The sequence below is a fragment of the Callorhinchus milii genome, unplaced genomic scaffold, assembly GCF_018977255.1.
Source record: "Callorhinchus milii isolate IMCB2004 unplaced genomic scaffold, IMCB_Cmil_1.0 Scaffold6, whole genome shotgun sequence".
NCBI lineage: Eukaryota > Metazoa > Chordata > Chondrichthyes > Chimaeriformes > Callorhinchidae > Callorhinchus > Callorhinchus milii.
The window spans coordinates 8,290,233-8,308,566 of record NW_024704747.1 but is presented as its reverse complement, the minus strand read 5'-3'; the positions used below and the strand labels follow the sequence as shown (position 1 = coordinate 8,308,566).

Below are 18,334 nucleotides of genomic sequence, written 5' to 3'. Positions count from 1 at the left end.
TGTTTACAAATACTTTGTCTTTGTACTTTATTTGGGTCTTGCAGAATTAAGTACAAAAAATGATTTTGGAGCAGATTTATGAAGCTAGATAGATACTCAACTACACATAGTAAACCACCGGCTATCCCCCAATAGCCTGAATTTGGTATTAGACTGAGTCTAAAATAAAAAATTCTGTGATTCAAAAGTCAACCCCGCAATTCAGAAGTTCATCTAGCGTTTTCAAACTCCTGACAGTCCACATGATTCCAATGTTAAGTCAGTTTGACGCTGATGATAATGATAACAATGATATAATAATCCTTGCACTTGATAATATGCTTTATTGCATCTTCTAGACATCTCAAAGTGTTTCACAGAATTAAGTGAATTGATTATGTTTTGTGGGCGAAACACGGCAGCCAATTGCGCACAGCAATGTCCCACAAACAGTTGTGGATTAAGCAACCAAATTTTTACTCCCGGAAAAGCGATCTGCCAATTGACTAACAACAGTGGAGTCCTGTAGCTCAGTGGTTAGAGCACTCGCTTTGCAAGTGAGAGACCTGAGTTCAATTCCAGTCAGGGCGAAACCTTGGGCAAGTTTCCTTACTCCACACAGAGCCTAATAATAATCCCTCCAAAAAACCAAAAACAATAATTAAATTGGTCATTTTCAATCTACGACTGTTTGTGGGACATTGCTGTGCGCAATTGGCTGCCGCGTTCGCCCACAAATATACAGTCAATTCACTTTACAGTGTGTTCTGTGAAGCGCTTTGGGACGTCCTCCTGACGTGAAAAGCGCTATATCAAAATGCAAGGATTATTATTATTATTATAACCGGTTATTAGGGATAGGTTGTCCCAAGATTCAAGGCTTGGGAACTAACCAGCTAAAGCCGCATAGCTTGCCATTGAGATTGCTGTCTGGGAAGCTTTCCCATTGCTTGTCCAGCTAGGACCACTCTATCCATTAGGACTTTGGCTTGCAGGGTTAACAAGAGCTGAGTGGGATGGCTCCCTGCACCCAATGACTGGTCTGCCCCTCCAGGTCCTGCCAATGAGTCAGGCTGGCTCTGTGCTGACATCAGCAGTGCCCTGGAATACTGCGGACCCGCCTGGCACAGGAACCGATATAGAGACCGTCTCAGAGGGCTGCTTTGATTCTGACATTCTATTGCCAGGCATGTCACCTTGGAGCCAGTTCAGCTCGATGGAGACTTCACTTAAGGAACCTTTAACTGCCTATATTTGTACCAGTTAACTGGTACAAGCAGTGAGCTACTCTATTAAAATAGTTATCCTGCAGGTGTTGTTCTGAAAACTGATGTCAGCATGCACGCCTGTTGCCTTTCTACACAAAGAATAGCAATAAAGTTATATCAGTCAGTTAAATGCAACCCCATTATCATCTCCTCGCCTGACATTTAGAAGACTTAATGATTCATTTAGCCAAGAGAATCAACAGAGCTTCATCGCATCATGGGAAGCACAGAACTTTTTTTTGTCTTATTTAAAATTCATTTTCATTCATTTTAAATGTTGGAGGATTTGATTCTACTTATTTATTTTAAATGTTAGGGATTAGAATTAGAAGTTAGCCAGAAAATCCAGTTTGCAGGACAAAATCTCCTCCCTATTAGTCCAGTTTAGTATACTTGTTGAATGAATCAGAAGTATCTTGATGCATGATCAGTTGCTATACCAAATACAAGGAAATTATTTGGAACGTGATGTACAACAAAACATCAGCCATGTATAATAAAGTGCAAAGCACTCAGCTGCCTTTAGCAATCCCCACATGCCTAGAAGGATTGTTTGACAGCAAACATAAGTTGGTAGGCCAAATCAAGAAATGAAAACCGTACATGCATCATCTCAGAATGATGGCAGCACTTGCAGAACTTTCCTGACTTGCTTCTCACAATCCATGTGCATCCTTCCTGAACCTTTTCTCTGCATTAATGTAGCATTTGACTCTGGAAAATAGGCTGACCTATGATCTACATATTTATCTTATGCAAACAGAACTTAATTCTCAGTAGGAGCATCAAACAATGTGAAGTGGGAAGGCGCCACTCTGCATCCACTTTGCAGCATTGACAAACAAATTCCTCACTGCCAGGCCCGCTCCCATCGGCGGCTGGACCTTCAGCCTTTCTGCCCCCACCCTATGGAACTCCATCCCACATTCCCTTTGCCTCGCTCCCTCCCTTGCCTCTTTCAAGGCACGTCTCAAAACCCTCCTCTTCGATCGAGGCTTCGGCCACCCTCCCAAATCCCTGACTGTCCAGCGCCTTGGGACGTCCCAATGTGAAAGGCGCTGTACAAATGTAATTTTATATTGTATTATATTGCTCTCGGGTGATTATCATCAGTATCTGCGGTAATGTTAGTGGTGTTTTGATCAGCAGTATTGTGGCAGTAGCTGTTAGTGATGAGATTTCAACTTTGGGTGTGATTGACAGCTGCTGTTTGTGGGAGTGATTGATAGTTTCAGTGCCTCCTACTCTCTGCCGTGATTGTCAGCCCCAGTCCCCGGTTTTAGTGATTAACTCTGTTGGTAACCCTTGTAGGCAACCGAATGTTCCAGAAGGTTTGATATTTAAATGGTTAAAAGTAGCGTTGCTGGAGGGGTTCAGGTTAGCTTCTGATTACATTTCATTTTTCCTGGGAAGATGTTCACTCCTCTGAGATAATGAGCAATCGGGTCCTTGAGTGTTGATGTAAGAACAATGGACCACAGAAAGAAAAGGTTACAGCCTCAGACACTGCCTATCTCAAGGCTGAGAGACAAGCAGGCGGGGGGAGGCTGCTCAAAAGTTGTCCATATCTCTTTCTGCAAAGCAGCCTGTGAAGGGTGGGGGCTGTCTCTGTGACGGGGAGGTGGGCCTTCTGCCACTCTGCACCCACCCTCTGAAACTCCATCCCACAGCCCCTCGGTCTCGCCCCCTCCCTCACAGCCCCTCGGTCTCGCCCCCTCCCTCACAGCCCCTCGTTCAAGACCCCGTCTCCACGTTCAAGACCCTCCTCTTCGATCGTGCTTTTGATCTCCCTGCGTCCCCCCCCATTCCCCCCGACCCCTCAGCTCGGATCCGTAACTCTGTCGGTCCAGCGCCTCGGGACGACTTCTCGATGTGAAAGCTCTGTAAAAATGTAATGCTTTTGCTGTTGTTGAGTCTCTGGACCATGAGATGAGATAAATCAAATGCAAAGTATATAATTGGCAGCTCCAGTGCCCGCCCCTCTCGGGTGATTGGCAGCTCCAGTGCCCACCCCTCTCGGGTGATTGGCAGCTCCAGTGCCCGCCCCTCTCGGGTGATTGGCAGCCCCAGTGCCCGCCCCTCTCGGGTGATTGGCAGCCCCAGTGCCCGCCCCTCTCGGGTGATTGGCAGCCCCAGTGCCCGCCCCTCTCGGGTGATTGGCAGCCCCAGTGCCCGCCCCTCTCGGGTGATTGGCAGCTCCAGTGCCCGCCCCTCTCGGGTGATTGGCAGCTCCAGTGCCCGCCCCTCTCGGGTGATTGGCAGCTCCAGTGCCCGCCCCTCTCGGGTGATTGACAGCCCCAGTGCCCGCCCCTCTCGGGTGATTGGCAGCTCCAGTGCCCGCCCCTCTCGGGTGATTGGCAGCTCCAGTGCCCGCCCCTCTCGGGTGATTGGCAGCTCCAGTGCCCACCCCTCTCGGGTGATTGGCAGCTCCAGTGCCCGCCCCTCTCGGGTGATTGGCAGCCCCAGTGCCCGCCCCTCTCGGGTGATTGGCAGCCCCAGTGCCCGCCCCTCTCGGGTGATTGGCAGCCCCAGTGCCCGCCCCTCTCGGGTGATTGGCAGCCCCAGTGCCCGCCCCTCTCGGGTGATTGGCAGCTCCAGTGCCCGCCCCTCTCGGGTGATTGGCAGCTCCAGTGCCCGCCCCTCTCGGGTGATTGGCAGCCCCAGTGCCCGCCCCTCTCGGGTGATTGGCAGCCCCAGTGCCCGCCCCTCTCGGGTGATTGACAGGCCGAGTGCCCGTCAGTGGAAGTCGGCGCCTGCGCAGAGAGTCAGGGCCGCGGTGGCTGAGCAGAGCTGAGGCTGAGACTCACTGACACTCGCGGCGGTGACCGCTCGGCCCGGACACCATGCGCTGGTTCGGAGGATCGATCCCTGCGGCCATCGGCGCCGCCAAACACGACAACGCGGTGTTTGTAGTGTTTATAACAGGTACGGAGGCTGTGGGGCGGAGGCGGAGGCGGTGAGGCCTTCCCGGAAAGCAGCCTCGTCATCCAGCGGCCGCTTCAGCACACAGTCAACCTGCGCTCGGCCACCGGGGAGGCGGGGACTGTGCTGCCCCTCAACCCGCCCGTCATTATTATTATTGTTATTGTTATTATTATTGTAATTATTATTATTGTTGTTGTTATTGTTAAAAAAAAGGCAACGAAGGTTTCGTTCAAAATGTCGGGAGGTTCATGTCCGTCTGAGCTCTGCGGTGTCACCAGTGATGTCAGTCAGTAACTGCAGAAGCGTCTGTTCCCCTCAGTCAGTGTTGTGTATTTTACCCTCAGTCAGTGTTGTGTATTTTACCCTCAGTCACTGTTGTGTATTTTACCCTCAGTCAGTGTTGTGTATTTTACCCTCAGTCAGTGTTGTGTATTTAAATTGTATTTGATATGTGCAGGTGTTTTTGTTTTAATTTATTTATTGATTGATTCATTATTTTCACCTGAGGCTGACGGTTAGATACCGCCCCTGGATATTAACCCTTACACGGTGTCACACCTGGGGAGGGGGGGAGGGGGGGAGGGGAGAGGGTTGGGGCAAAAAAAAACACTTTTGTGTTTGTTTGTGTTTGTTGAACGATTGAGATGGGAACTGCGGCTCCTCCTCGTCATCGCAATGTCGTCCAGTTGCACAGGAGCCACAGTGATGTGCTTGAACGCCCTTTGGGTACCGTGTGTCCAAACAAACCACACAAAAGTTACCCAAGTGCTGTTTCTTTCTGTGGGACAATTCTTACCTTTAAACTATTTAAAGGAACACGTTTTCTTCTCACTACCCTACACACAACTAAACACTTTGTTTTGGTTTGCAGTACTTACTGTACTATGGGTGATTGAGAAAGCGTGTCCAGCAGTTTACTATGATAGAGCAGGGAATGTCTCCCTGTGTTCTGGCCAACATTCCCCCAAATAAAATATGCGTTTCAACCCACCATGTTGTGTGCAACTTTCATTTTAAACGAACACAACTTTTGGTCCGCCCACACGCATACAGGGTTACCATTCTTTCCTACAGAATGATGGCTATCTTAACTTATTTAAAACAACTTTCATGAAATCCAATCATTTGATGAAACTACAATACAGTTTACATTCAAAAGTTAATCTGTTGGTGATGGTTCCTTAAATGTGTTCCTTAATGCCACTTCATTTGATTGAGTGTACTTCAAAACTTTATTTTTAAAGTAAAAATATAAATGAGGTGAATGTAAAGCGAAATCTGAAATTTAACTTGAGGGAATGAAGAAAACAAATACTATTGCTCCCAGATCATTGACTTTTTCCAATGTGTCCTTTGTTGGTATGAAGTTACTGTACCTGCTCGGTTGAATTTTCATGGCCTGGTAATTCACGAAGCCTGTGCCCTTAATGCTTGAGCTGCCTGAACCGGCCTTTTATGGCAGTAATTATTGAGTAAATAATTGCTTCTAATACTCTTAACAGAAGATTGAAACTTGTTTTCAAGATGAAGAGATTTATTTTAGCTACTGCTTTGTAGCAGTGACAGTCAATTTAACTTATGAGGATGAGTGTAAGCATTAATCAAAGGTCAAATCTAAAAAAAAGTTGGGAAATATGAGCATAGAACCGAATTTATACTTAACATTCATGTAGAAAATAAGTTTTCTATTACTATATTTGCTCGGTCACTATGACATTTCTGGGTATTTGGCGTTGGAGAATGAACAGAAAGTACCAATTTTTTTAAATATACACTTGATGCCTCCCAAGATAATTTGTGACATAGATAAAAAAAATTCATAGGAAAGCATCACAGGATGCACGCTTTGAGACCTCAAGCCTCTGCTAACATGTATCTAAATTCTATAGGATTAGGTAAATTGGGTATGTTTCTACGGGGAGAAAGTATGCACTCGATATCAGATAAATGGAAACCATAGATATTGCAGAACTCTCAATAATTTGGTTTGTGGATTTTTGTGGATGGTGATGGGTTTTCACGCATGTCACCTGACTGGCCAAAGTAAAAAGTTATGGTGTTTTTCATATGCTATATTTTAACACGGTAATAATTATTGCACTTGGATATGTGAAATGGTACAGTTGATGAATAAAGTTTAAAGAACATGTGCATATTGAGGTATCTTATGTTCTATACTTCTAGATTGCATCAATATTAAATACAGTTTTAATTACATTACAATATACATTTTTTCATAAGTCTACAGTAAAAGTTAGATGTATATCTAAATGTATCATCTAAATTTAGACTCACTAAAACATGTATATTGTAATGTAATGCGTTGCTTAGGAATAGTATCTTCAGTTGTGTTGATTTTATTTTTAGAGAATGATGAACTGTCGACACAGATGGCTGCATGTTGGGAGGCAGAAGAAATAGCAGAAGCAACTGCAGACTCTTTTGTTGCTATAAAAATAGATGCTGAAAGGCAAGTCTCTAAAATGATCCATTTGTCTCAATCATTGATATGGAGCTGTTTCAACTTAAAATCTGTTTTATATTTATATGAAATTTTGTAAAGTGATTGTCACAAGGAAAGATTTTAATTCGACTTTTTTTTCTCTATTAGTGAATCATGCCTGCAGTTTTCTCAAATATGTATCCTTTTTACAATGTTGAAAATAGAATTGTAAAATGCTGATTAGCAAGTTCAGGTAATTTATTTAGCAAAACGTTATATACCCTAACCCTTTAAGGATTTGTTTCCGTTTCCTTTTGATTCTTTGTCATATAGAAAAATACTGACAGTAAAAAATTATTTTTTAGGAAATTTTGAAATGTACTAAAATGTATAACACTATAACTAATTATTTCTGTAGCAATATAATTTGCATTTAAAATGTATATTGTATCCATATTTGTACCTAACATGTGGTTTCAAATGATAAACTGCAGAGTGCAATCATGGCCTTGACTGCATTTCATGAATGATGATTAGATCAGTCCATTTGTGGAGATATAAATCATATGTTGTAGATCATGGTATCTGAATTCTTGAAAGTAAGGAATCTGCCCAGTGATTCCAATATTCTCTTAATAAAATGTAGTCAGACAGATATTGGAAGTGTTGAATGCATTAACAAGCTTTTATCAGCGTTACATATATGGATACTGAGTTTAGATTTTTTTTAATTTGACAGGGTATTTGGCATGCATTTAATGATACTAAGCTTGGGAAAGTAGTCAATGATGAGGATCGTAGCAGATTACCAGAGGTTATAGACAGACTGGTAAAATGGGCAGACATGTGGCAAATGAAGTTTAATGTTGAGAAATGCATTTTGGGAGGAAGAATGAGGAAAGGCAATATAAGCTGATGGTACAATCTTAGATGGCAGGAAAAGTAGATAAAGCTGTTTTTTTTTAAAGAAAAGCATATGGGATACTAGGCTTTATAAATAGGGACAAAGAATGCAAAAGTCAGGAAGTTATGATGAACCTTTTGAAATACTGGTTAGGCCTCAGCTTGAGTACTATGTTCAGCTCTGGGCACTGCACTTTAAGAGGATGTCAAGGCATTGGAGAGGGTGCACAGGAGATTTACCAGGACGGTACCAGGAATGAGGGACTTCAGTTATGAGGAGAGGTTAGAGAAGCTGGGGTTATTCTCCTTGGAGCAGAGAAGGTTAGGAGCAGAATTAATAGAAGTTTTCAAAATTATGAGGGGATTCGATAGGGTGAACAAGGAGAGGCTATTTCCACTGGCGGGTTAATCCGAAGACACTGATTTAAAATAGTTGTTAAAAGAAACAGAAGTGAGGAGAATTTTTTTCACACCGCGAGTTGTTCAGATCTGGAATGCATTGCCTGAAAGGGTGGTGGAAGCCGATTCCATAACAACTTTTAAGAGAGAAGTAGATAATTATTTGGGGAGGACAAGTTTGCAGGGCTATGGGGAGAGAGTGGGGGAGTGGGATTGATTTGGATAGCTCTTTTAAAAGAGCTGGCATGGACTCGATGGGCCGAATGGCCTCCTTCTGTGCTGTATAATTCTATGACAGACAATATCGAAGATTATTTTTTTTAATCTTTGTTTTGTCTATGTCTAGTTAGTTCTCAGTTTGGTGTTACTATAGTACTACAATTAATTTCCAAGTCCGAAGTTATATATTGGATCTATAAAATGAATCTTTCCTTACAATATTAAGGTGCCACCAAACTTTGTTAGGACCAATAACCTTGCCTTATAGTAGGTAGCACTAATGTTCTATAATTAACTTCAGGGTGGCTGATATTGATGCAGGTTGCCTGGTCAGCCATAACCATACTGGGTTGGGTTTCCAGTGTTTGCTGGGATGTCTTCTACACCTGGATGCTATGCACAGGAAGCCAGCCAGTCTATGCAAAGTGCACCGCACTTGTCCACTGTGCACCAGTGCTATATACACACACAGTATACAGTATAACAGGGTGTCACTGCAGAGTAAAACAATCTAATTTCTCATCCTGATTGCCAGCCAGTGGATCTTGCTTAAGGGGTGCATGTAGATGAGAATAGGATTGGGTTTGGCTGCAAAATACATGCTTTACAGGGATGTAGAATGCTTATTATCTCCCTATCCTTCAAAGGATCCAGTTCAAGATCCTGATCCTTACTTACAAAACCCTCCATGGCCTCGTCCCACCCTACCTCTGCGACCTCTTAACCCCCTACCAACCCGCCCGCTCCCTCCACTCAGCCGCCCCACCATTGGCGGGAGAGCCTTTAGCCACTCTGTCCTCAACCTCTGGAATTCTATCTCCCAATCACTCCGCCTCGTCCCCTCCGTAGCCTTGAGACCCTCCTCTTCGACCATGCCATCGGTCACACCTTTCCCCTTCCCTCCCTTCTCCCTCCCTGACCTCAGCTTGATTCTGAAATGCTGTACACAGCCACTACGACCCGAGGCTCTGGAACTCCCTTCCTCACTCCCTTTGTCTTGCCCCCTCTCTTCCTATTTTCAGGTCTCAGCTGAAGACCTTTCTTTTTGACCGCACCTTTGGTCACCTTCCTCCCTCTCCCCCTGGCTCGGTCCCGGGATCCGTTACTGTGAAGCGCTCTGAGACGCCGAGCGGCGTGGAGGGCGCTATATTGATCCAAGTTGTTGTTGTTACACTGTCCAGCGCCTTAGGATGTCCTCCCGACGTGAAAGGCGCTATACAAATGTAATCGTTGTTGTTGTTATATCAGTTAAGGTTAGCTTCAGCACACGAATAACTCCCAAATAAGTACTTTTAATTGTGCAAACCTGTAGGGACTGAAAGGTATTTCTGTTGGACTAAGTCCCAGAATTGTAGACTTAAATTCACTTATATTTTATATTATCACTGGCTACAAAGTCCAACTGTCTACAAACCTCAGTATAGTCCCCTGAACTGATACCATCCAGATCCTGTTGTGTGCATTCCGTCAAGCTTTTTCATAGGAAACGATGGAATCCCATTGGAAGTTATTGCTGGGAGCATCAGTACAGAGGAACTATTAGCTCGGATTCAGAAAGTTAAGCAAGTAAGCAATTAAAAATTATCGTTTTCTGAAAAGAAATAAGTGTATACATATGTGACATTAGTTTCTAATGTTTAACAAAGATGAAGGGAAACCATTGGAAAACCAATGAACTACCAATCCATCACCTGCTGTACACAATCTCTGAAGTGGTAGCTTTGAGTGTGCATTGTAGTTTAAATTAAACCCATTTGCTTTACCAGTTCCTAGATTACTGAATTATGATTGGATCTAATTATTTTGGTTATGTCTTGGGCTCTTGATTCATATTTTCCAGTTAATTCTTCGAGTCGACTTAGTGAACCAATTTTGGAAGTAGGATTTACCCTTATAACTGTTCTGTTTAGTCCATTTTCAACTAATTACATATAGTGTACAGCACTGAAACAGGCCATGCAGCCCAGCTAATTCATGTTGGTGTTTGTACTCCACGTGAGTTTCAACCCACTCCTTACTCCCTATACCTTTCAATTGCCTTCTCCATCAAATGCTTTTTCTGAAGAAATGGTTCAAGAGTTCAATACCTATGTAGTCAAATACTAAGCTATATGATTTGATCCAAAATTAATTTGCATTTTCTTTGCTTTTGTCAGATGCATGCAGAAAGGAATGCAGGAGGTGCCAACAATGAAACCAATTTAGATCAAATCCAGGCTACAACATCAAATGCAGAAGCAACAAATGCAGAAAAAACAAATGAATCACACGGGGTTATAGAAATTGTCCAACCACGTAGTCCACCACCACCTTGTGCTAAATTATTCAAGAAAAGCTCATTGAAGAAGTCAGAAGCAGAAAGTCTAGGTAAAGGAATTGACTTTCTTTGGTTTCAGAGCCTTGGGACTTCCTCCCAACTTGAAAAGGCTATACAAATGCAATTTGTTGTTGTTGACCTAACTATACTGCAGATACCTCTGTTTGACTGATGTGGCTAGTATCATTTCTTAGCTCAAAGTTGATTTTAGCTCAGTTGTATGTTCAACTAACGTGTTTTCACCATGCTCTCAGCTTGCTAATGTCTTTTTTTATATTGCTGGCCTATTGCACACCAGCGAAGATGCATGGCCAACAAACTATATAATTCTTGTATTGCGGGGCAGTTCATTCTACCTCGCAGTGTAAATAGGGTGGATTCCATGGCATAAGAAGTCTTGGACTGCCAAGGCTTTTCTATTTGAAAGTAGATTTGTTTTTATTTGTGCTTTTTCCAGCAGTTTCTGAAGGACTTGAAGTTGGAAGTATTGTTACTGAGATGAGTTCTGCCGAAGAAATCGCTTATATCTCAGAGAATATGACAGGTCAAGAGGAAGAACTTGATATCCGAGTTGAAAGGTATTTAATAAGTTTAGATGATGTATTTTTCCTAAACAAATAATTAAATCGTGAGGGGGGGGTGGCGAAATAGCACCACAGATTTGACTAAATTGTACAAATGGTGAATTTAAACATTTATAAGGATCAAGCTTAAACTATTAATCTGAATCAGCATTGCCTTTGTCTAATTGACTTTATTTCTGCTGATGTAACATTATGCTGTATCAACATCTTGGCTCAATGCCTGCCATTTCAAGTGTATAGTATTATTACACTTAGTCTGGGTCAAGTTAATCCATCTGTTTTGAACTGTGTGCAAATAAAATTAATGACCAAAGGAACTATTATATCCATCAAATTTGGAGAGGACAAATTTGCAGGGCTATGGGGAGTGGTACTAATTTGGACAGCTGTTTCAAAGAGCCAGCACGGACCCAATGGGCCGAATGGCCTCCTTCTATGCTGTATGATTCTATGATTTTATGATAAATCTTTTATTGTTTATAGGCTGTCAAAGAAGTTGGAAGACAAAAGAGATGAGAAGAAGAAGACAGAAGCAAAGGTTGACAGATTGTGTTTGCTCACTCTGAAATATTTCTTCACAATTCTTAATCTTAACATAGCCATATTGTTTCAATTCTGTCTGAGAATTTGTTTCATGACATAGTGGAATGAAATGAATTGGTTCTTAGTTTTTGAAAATGTTACTGTTACAGATTGAAATTAAAACTGAACTTGAGCGTAGAAAAGTGAACAAAGACATGATGGATTTCAAGAGGAAACAGGATGAGGACCGTACAAAAAGATTGCTGGAAGAAAGAACCCGAGACAAGGAGGAAGAGCGTTTAGCACGAGAAAGAATACGACAGCAGATTGCCTTGGTGTGTACTTTGAGAAAAAAAATCCTATTCCACAAATTGTTGGAACGTTTCTCTTTGGATCATAATTATAAATTGGGGAGGGGGGGGTGGGGCAGGAAAGCAGAAGATTAGTCTTATTTCCCCACAGTTGGCCCATTACATCCATATATTTTGTATTCAAGAAGGTAACGATGTCCAACTGTGGACACTTCCATGAACATTAGGCTGCGTCAGCTAACTTGGATGTAAATTAAATTTAGATAAGAAGGGACTTTCTTATCTTACTTTAATTCACTCTATTTGGTCTTTTCGCCCTGAGATGAGTTGATTTGGTCAAGAATGAAGATGTGTGCCCAAAATACTGAGATTCAAACATGTTTGTTGTTTGTTCCTTTTTGTTTGTTGTCTAACGTTCTTGTAACTAGCCAGATCTTTACAAACTGGTTTGTTTGTAGAAACATAGGAACAGAAGGAGGCCATTCAGCCCTTCAAGGCTGTTCCACCATTTAATTAGATCATGGCTGATCTATACCTCAAGTAATCCTTTCAATTTCAATTTCCCACTTTCTCCCCATATCTCTTAATATCCTGACCTACCAAAAATACCCTGACCTACCTTTTTTGTACATTTATTATTGTGAGCTATAATAATAATCCTTGCATTTGATATAGCGCTTTTCACGTCGGGAGGACATCCCAAAGCGCTTCACAGAACACACTGTAAAGTGAATTGACTGTATATTTGTGGGCGAACGCGGCAGCCAATTGCGCACAGCAATGTCCCACAAACAGTCGTAGATTGAAAATGACCAATTTAATTATTGTTTTTGGTTTTTGGAGGGATTATTATTATGGTGATCAGAATGAAATGTTGGACAACCTTAGAGGGATAAGCTGAAATCAAAGTTCCTTGACATAAAAGATAAGATCATAGAGTGCACTAATACTGTAATCTAGATTGTGATATAGATAAATGAAGTGAATGAATGGTTGCAGTAAAACATGGGGACTTTGTTTCCTTATCAGGATCGTGCAGACAGAGCTGCACGCTATGCAAAGACCAAGGAAGATACTGAAGTTGCAAAAAGAGCAGCTGAGAAAGTAAAGCAGGCTGAAGAAGAAGCTAAAAGAAAAGCCCTACAAAACCAAAGAAGGTACTTTGTTTGTCAAAGTCAAACTGAACTTGGAGCCTGTAGAAGAAATTGCAGCATAATTATTGAATTCTTTCATCCCAACTTTTGAAATACTTCTAATAATAATAATCCTCGCATTTGATATATCGCTTTATCACGTCTTCAAGATGTATCAAAGCGCATCACAGAATATACTGTAAAGTGAATTGACTGTATATTTTGTGGGCAAAACGCGGCAGCCGATTGCGCACAGCAGTGTCCCACAAACAATTGTGGATTGAGTGACCAAATTTTTTTTTTTAAAAAGGGATTGTTGCCCCCGGAAAAGCGATCCAACAATCGACTAAAGACCGGGTTCCTACTTAACTGCTAAGTAACCAGAGGTGTGTGGAGTAAGGAAAGTTGCCCAACATTTCGCTCTGCCGGGAATCAAACCCAGGTCCTCTCGCTTGCGAGGCGAGTGCTCTAACCACTAAGCCTCAGGACTCCTTTTAAACCTTAAGAGGATCAGTAATGCGAATATTCTTAAGTTTTAGCTTATTCAGACGACAGTAGGATATCTTCTGCCAATTAGAAGTTGAAATTTGACAAAAAATTCAAAGAATTTACCGTAGTGTTACCTAATGCACCTTTCTGTCGATTCCGTGTCTTTTATTTACCTTGGGAAGCACATAACAACAACAACAACAAGATTTCATTTATAGAGCACCTTTCACGTCGGGAGGACGTCCCAAGGCGCTGGACAGTTGGGTCGGGACCCGAGCAGAGGGGAAATGGTCAGGGGGAGGGAAAGGAGGAGGCGAGGAGGGGGTAGAGAGTCGAGAGGGGAGCTGAAGGCTCGGTCAAAGAGAAAGGTCTTGAGACAGGTCTTGAAGAAGGAAAGGGAGGAAGCAAGGCAAAGGCACTGGGGGATGGAGTTCCAGAGCCTGGGGGCTGAGAGTCCGGCTACCGATGGTAGGGCGGTTGGGGCGGGGGATGTGGAGCAGACCGGAGCCAGAGGAACGGAGGGTACGGGCAGGTAGGTAGGGGTCGGAGAGGTAGGAGGGAGCAAGGCCGTGAGTGGCCTTGTAGGTGAGGATGAGGATCTTGAATTCGATCCTCTGGGGGATGGGGAGCCAGTGGAGGCGAGCGAGGGTGGGAGTGATGTGGTCCGAAGCCTGGTGCGGGACAGTACACGAGCTGCAGAGTTCTGAATGACCTGCAGCTTGTGGAGGGAGGTGCCGGGAAGGCCGGCGAGGAGAGAGTTCCCATAGTCCAGCCTTGAGGTGATAAAGGCGTGGACCAGAGTTTCAGCCGCGTGAGGGGTGAGGTAGTGCCGTAGTCTGGCGATGTTTCGGAGGTGATGGAAGGCGGTGCCAGTTGTGGTGCGGATATGAGGAAGAAAGGACAGCTCAGGGTCGAACAGAGCACCGAGGTTCCTGACTGGCCTTGAGAGGTGGAGAGTGCAGCCTTGGATGCTGATGCTGTCAGCACCTGAGGTGCGGAGGCGCTAACGCGAACCAATCAGAAGGGCCTCAGTTTTGCGCACATTGAGCTGAAGAAAGTTGTAAACAAATAATAAATAGGTCCTAATTTGCAATTGCTTTTTAAATATTCTTTCAAAATCCAGGCAGCAACCTGAATATTAAAGGTTTGACTTCCTTGGGTCACTGAGTGACCAAGTCAAATATGTGACACTGTTTCTGTGCATAAATTGGGTAGCTGAACCAGCCTGAGCACCTGGCAAGATCATCAGTTCAGTGATGCAAGGGTTAAAATGTTGCAACTGTTGAGACATTTCAGTGCAACAGAACAAACTTTATGTGATCTCAACAATCTTTAGTTGCAGGTGATGTGAACTGGTTATTCATGTTCAGTAATTAATGTTCTGAATGTTTTGGTTATCTGTTTGTTGGACCTCGATGAGGTTTGATGTAAGACTAACTTCTGTTGGTCAGTTGTTTCCAACTTTTTGAACGTTTAAAAATCTAAAAAGCTGGATATGACAATGTTTAGGTTTTTAAACTATTTTTGTTTTTGAGGCGAGGAGAAAATAAGTTCACAAGGTAGTAAGCTTGCTAAATTATTCACTTTAAACTTGATTCTTGTATCTTTCAGCAAAATGTCTAGACTCCAGTTCAGACTTCCTGATGGATCCTCTTTCACAAACCAGTTCCCATCAGATGCACATTTATCAGTAGCTAGGGAATTTGCAGAAAGGGTAAGTGTTTGTACATTTTTCGAACTAGTTTCAATGGATTGGATTTTCCTCCTTTAAACAGTTTGTGCCTCTTAATGTTGACCTTCATTACCTAGTGTTTTTTTCATCTTACCAGTCCCCCCTGAGCAAGCTATTTGCTTTCAGGCCACTGTCTTTGTCTCCCCTAGACTGCATCCAAGGGATCTATTAAAATGCTATGGGTTGGTCATGAAACTAAGTTAGTAACATGCTAAAGGGAGGAAGCAGAAAGGAGGTAGGTCAAAATTGGGGAGATTTTAAGTGGAGTGATTTTAAGGATGTGTGCTGGGAAGTCTCCTGTTTGTAGTATATATAATCTGAAATTGGAGATAAAGAGAGGGAGTTTGCAGATGTCATGAAGCTGAAGGAAATGGGCTGTGAAATTAGAAGAGAGAATGAGCACCTGGGCAGCTCCATGATGCACACTCATTGTATAGATGCCCACTACACAACAATGCATTATCTTTATTCTGAATTTGCTTGTTGGATTATTGTAGCTGGATTGTTATAGACTGCTATTCTGGAGAATATTTCTTTTTATGCCATAGTAGATCAATGTTTTATGTAATATTTTTGATATCCAACCCGAACATTTTCTTGCAGCAAGTTGGTGGTGTATATGGATCTTTTGAATTGGCAACAACTTTTCCAAGGAGAGAATTTACAAATGAAGATTACAACCGGACATTAACTGAGCTGGAATTGGTACCAAGTGCCTCAATTATCCTAGTTCCAGTAAGTTTGGGGAAATACTTTCTCTGTTTCTCCTGTCTCCGTTCCCCTTATTCCCATGTGGCTTTCTAAGATTTTTGTATTTTTGTGGAACAGCAACCTATAAATAGCAATTCAACAGGATATACACAGTTTTAAGAAGTTAATCAGTTTGGAAACTTAGTGAATGAGGTGGCTTTAGTGCTTCATAATGAACCTAATTCATGATGATCTGTAATCAATTTGGCTGATGTCAGAGTATGTTCATTTTGTGGCGCTGACCGCCTATTAAATATTTTGTTAAAAAAATTATATAAGTAAGATAATGCACATCAAAAGGTATTTTCATTATAGTGAAAATATGATCCTAATTTCCCTTCCTTTAATTCTTATAAATACTCATTAGAAAAGTAGAAAATCTATTTTATGAATTTGGAAATTCAACATTTTGCAAATAGATGCTGAGAAATTTCTTTTGAAAAATTAACTGAGCAATTTGAATGGCACTTTATTAGCAAACCCCCATTTTGAGGTACTATAATTTTGAACTCTTCTGGGTTTAACTTTTGGATAGGAAACAAAACTCTTATTGAGCTATTTGTGGCAGAAACATTTACATTTCCCCCTGACGTTTTAATTGGTAGAGATTACTGTTTCTAGTTCAAAACTATTAACTGTGGAGGGATTAGAGGTTTTAACATAAAGGCATTTATTGCAAATATTGTTGATCTATATTATATTCAAAGATGTAGCACCCAAAATAAACTTAAATACCATAATTTGCCACAAAACATTTGGACAGATAACTATGTTTAAGCTTTGATCCCTATTTAGAGCTGTTACACCATCTGTGGCTGCGTTTTCAGCCACTACTTGCTGAAACTCTGGAACACTCTTCCTCTAACCCTCCGCCTTGCCCCTTCCTTCCCCATCTTCAGGTCATGCCTGAAGACTTTCCTATTCGACTGTGCCTACAGTCATCTCTCCCTCACTCCGGCTCTGCGTGATGCTCCGCCACTGTCAAACGCTCTGGGACACTACCCTGCGTGAGGGGCACTATATAAATGCAACTTGCTGCTGTTAAAACTTTAGTTTTTGTAGCCATTTAAACTCATGGATTCATTAATACTTCTGTTCTTTTCATAGGGTGGAAGATCACCTTCATCAGTATTGCCATCTTCAGGAGGAGGATTTTGGGATTTCATGAATGTGTTATTTTACCCACTTATTACAGTATGGCGGCTTCTTAGCAGCTACATATTTGGTAGTGGTACAATGCCAAGATCGTCTGGCAGAGATGTCTCTCAGCAAGAAAACTCAAGACCATCCACTTCCAGACCATCGACCTCCATTGCATCAGATTCAGACAGGTAGTTGGTAATATTTTTACTTTGTAGAGTTTAGACTAAGTTCAAAGAGATGCATTGCATACAAAATATTTTTAAATTTCAGAATTATGTAGTCTGAAAATTTCATTCAATTTTGGCAGATAATGATCTTTTAACAGTAAAGTGAAAATCATTTAATGCACTTGAGTATTTATGATGACTTTTTAACTATGGTATCTCGGTGATATTAGGTCCAATGTGAACTTTAAAAATTTATTTATTTCTACAATATAAATTCATTTTTATCTCAAATTTCACAGCTTGTTTTCCAGGGGAGGGAACTTGGTCCGGGATGCACTACCTCATGTATATTTTATTGGATTTTCAGGGAAGTAAGAAGACGACGGTTGCTTGAGAACCGAGGAGAGGACTTCAAGAGGGAGGGCAAGATTTACAGACTGCGGACGGAGGGCGATGCAGACGATGAAAACAACACATGGAACGGGAACTCAACTCAGCAGATGTAGCTTATGCCTTATTGATAGAAACCAGTTGTACTGTTTGCTCTTAATTATATATGTATACTTCCAATTAAAAAGAAAAGGGGACGGAAGAGAGGTTGCATTTTGTACAATTTAGCCATAATCTGTTAACTCCAGCTCAGTTGCATGGTTTTTTTTTATGATTTTAGTAATTCTGGAGGGGCAATAAATGCTACTATGCGAATGTGCAAAAAAAACGTTTTAGGCAAATTCATAATTATGTTTAAAACATGTTTCTAAGTAATTTGTGTCTAGGATCCCATCTTCAAGTTTATCTTTCCTTGCCTGTATAAGACACTAACTGAGAGCCCTGGCCACCTTCAAGGTTTGGCCACTTTTAATTTAAAGCTGACAATAAAATGTTTAAAATTTTCAACAAACTTCTTTGTGTGCTTTACATGTAATGTAAATCCTAATGCATTTACAACACATCTGCAAAATAGGTGGAATAACATGGAATAACAAATGGTTGCAATGTATTGCATACATCATGCAGAGTTTGAACTGTTACAAAGCAGTAAAAGATCTC

The 18,334-nt window shown here is 41.9% G+C and overlaps 1 protein-coding gene across 2 annotated transcripts; it reads left to right on the top strand.

Moving 5' to 3' along the window:
- Positions 1–3,994: 3,994 nt before the first annotated feature.
- On the top strand, positions 3,995–18,185 carry ubxn4 (UBX domain protein 4). 2 transcript variants are annotated; one of them, XM_007896208.2, is made up of 13 exons: positions 3,995–4,172; positions 6,540–6,642; positions 6,784–6,812; positions 9,584–9,702; positions 10,293–10,503; positions 10,914–11,031; positions 11,521–11,575; positions 11,730–11,894; positions 12,900–13,027; positions 15,104–15,206; positions 15,828–15,959; positions 17,082–17,305; positions 17,652–18,185. In XM_007896208.2, exons 1-13 carry the CDS (start codon positions 4,091–4,093, stop codon positions 17,788–17,790), a joined length of 1,608 nt encoding a protein of 535 aa, XP_007894399.1. In that variant the 5' UTR covers positions 3,995–4,090; the 3' UTR covers positions 17,791–18,185. The 2 variants fall into 2 exon arrangements, with proteins under 2 accessions (XP_007894399.1, XP_007894398.1); XM_007896207.2 differs by having other exon boundaries at positions 10,911–11,031.
- Positions 18,186–18,334: the final 149 nt, after the last annotated feature.

Coding starts and splice junctions, on each gene's coding strand:
- ubxn4 (XM_007896207.2), top strand. CDS start 4,091: ATGCGCTGGTTCGGAGGATCGATCCCTGCGGCCATCGGCGCCGCCAAA. Junction 10,504..10,910: donor GTCAGAAGCAGAAAGTCTAG/GTAAAGGAATTG, acceptor TGCTTTTTCCAG/CAGTTTCTGAAGGACTTGAA. Junction 13,028..15,103: donor GCCCTACAAAACCAAAGAAG/GTACTTTGTTTG, acceptor TGTATCTTTCAG/CAAAATGTCTAGACTCCAGT.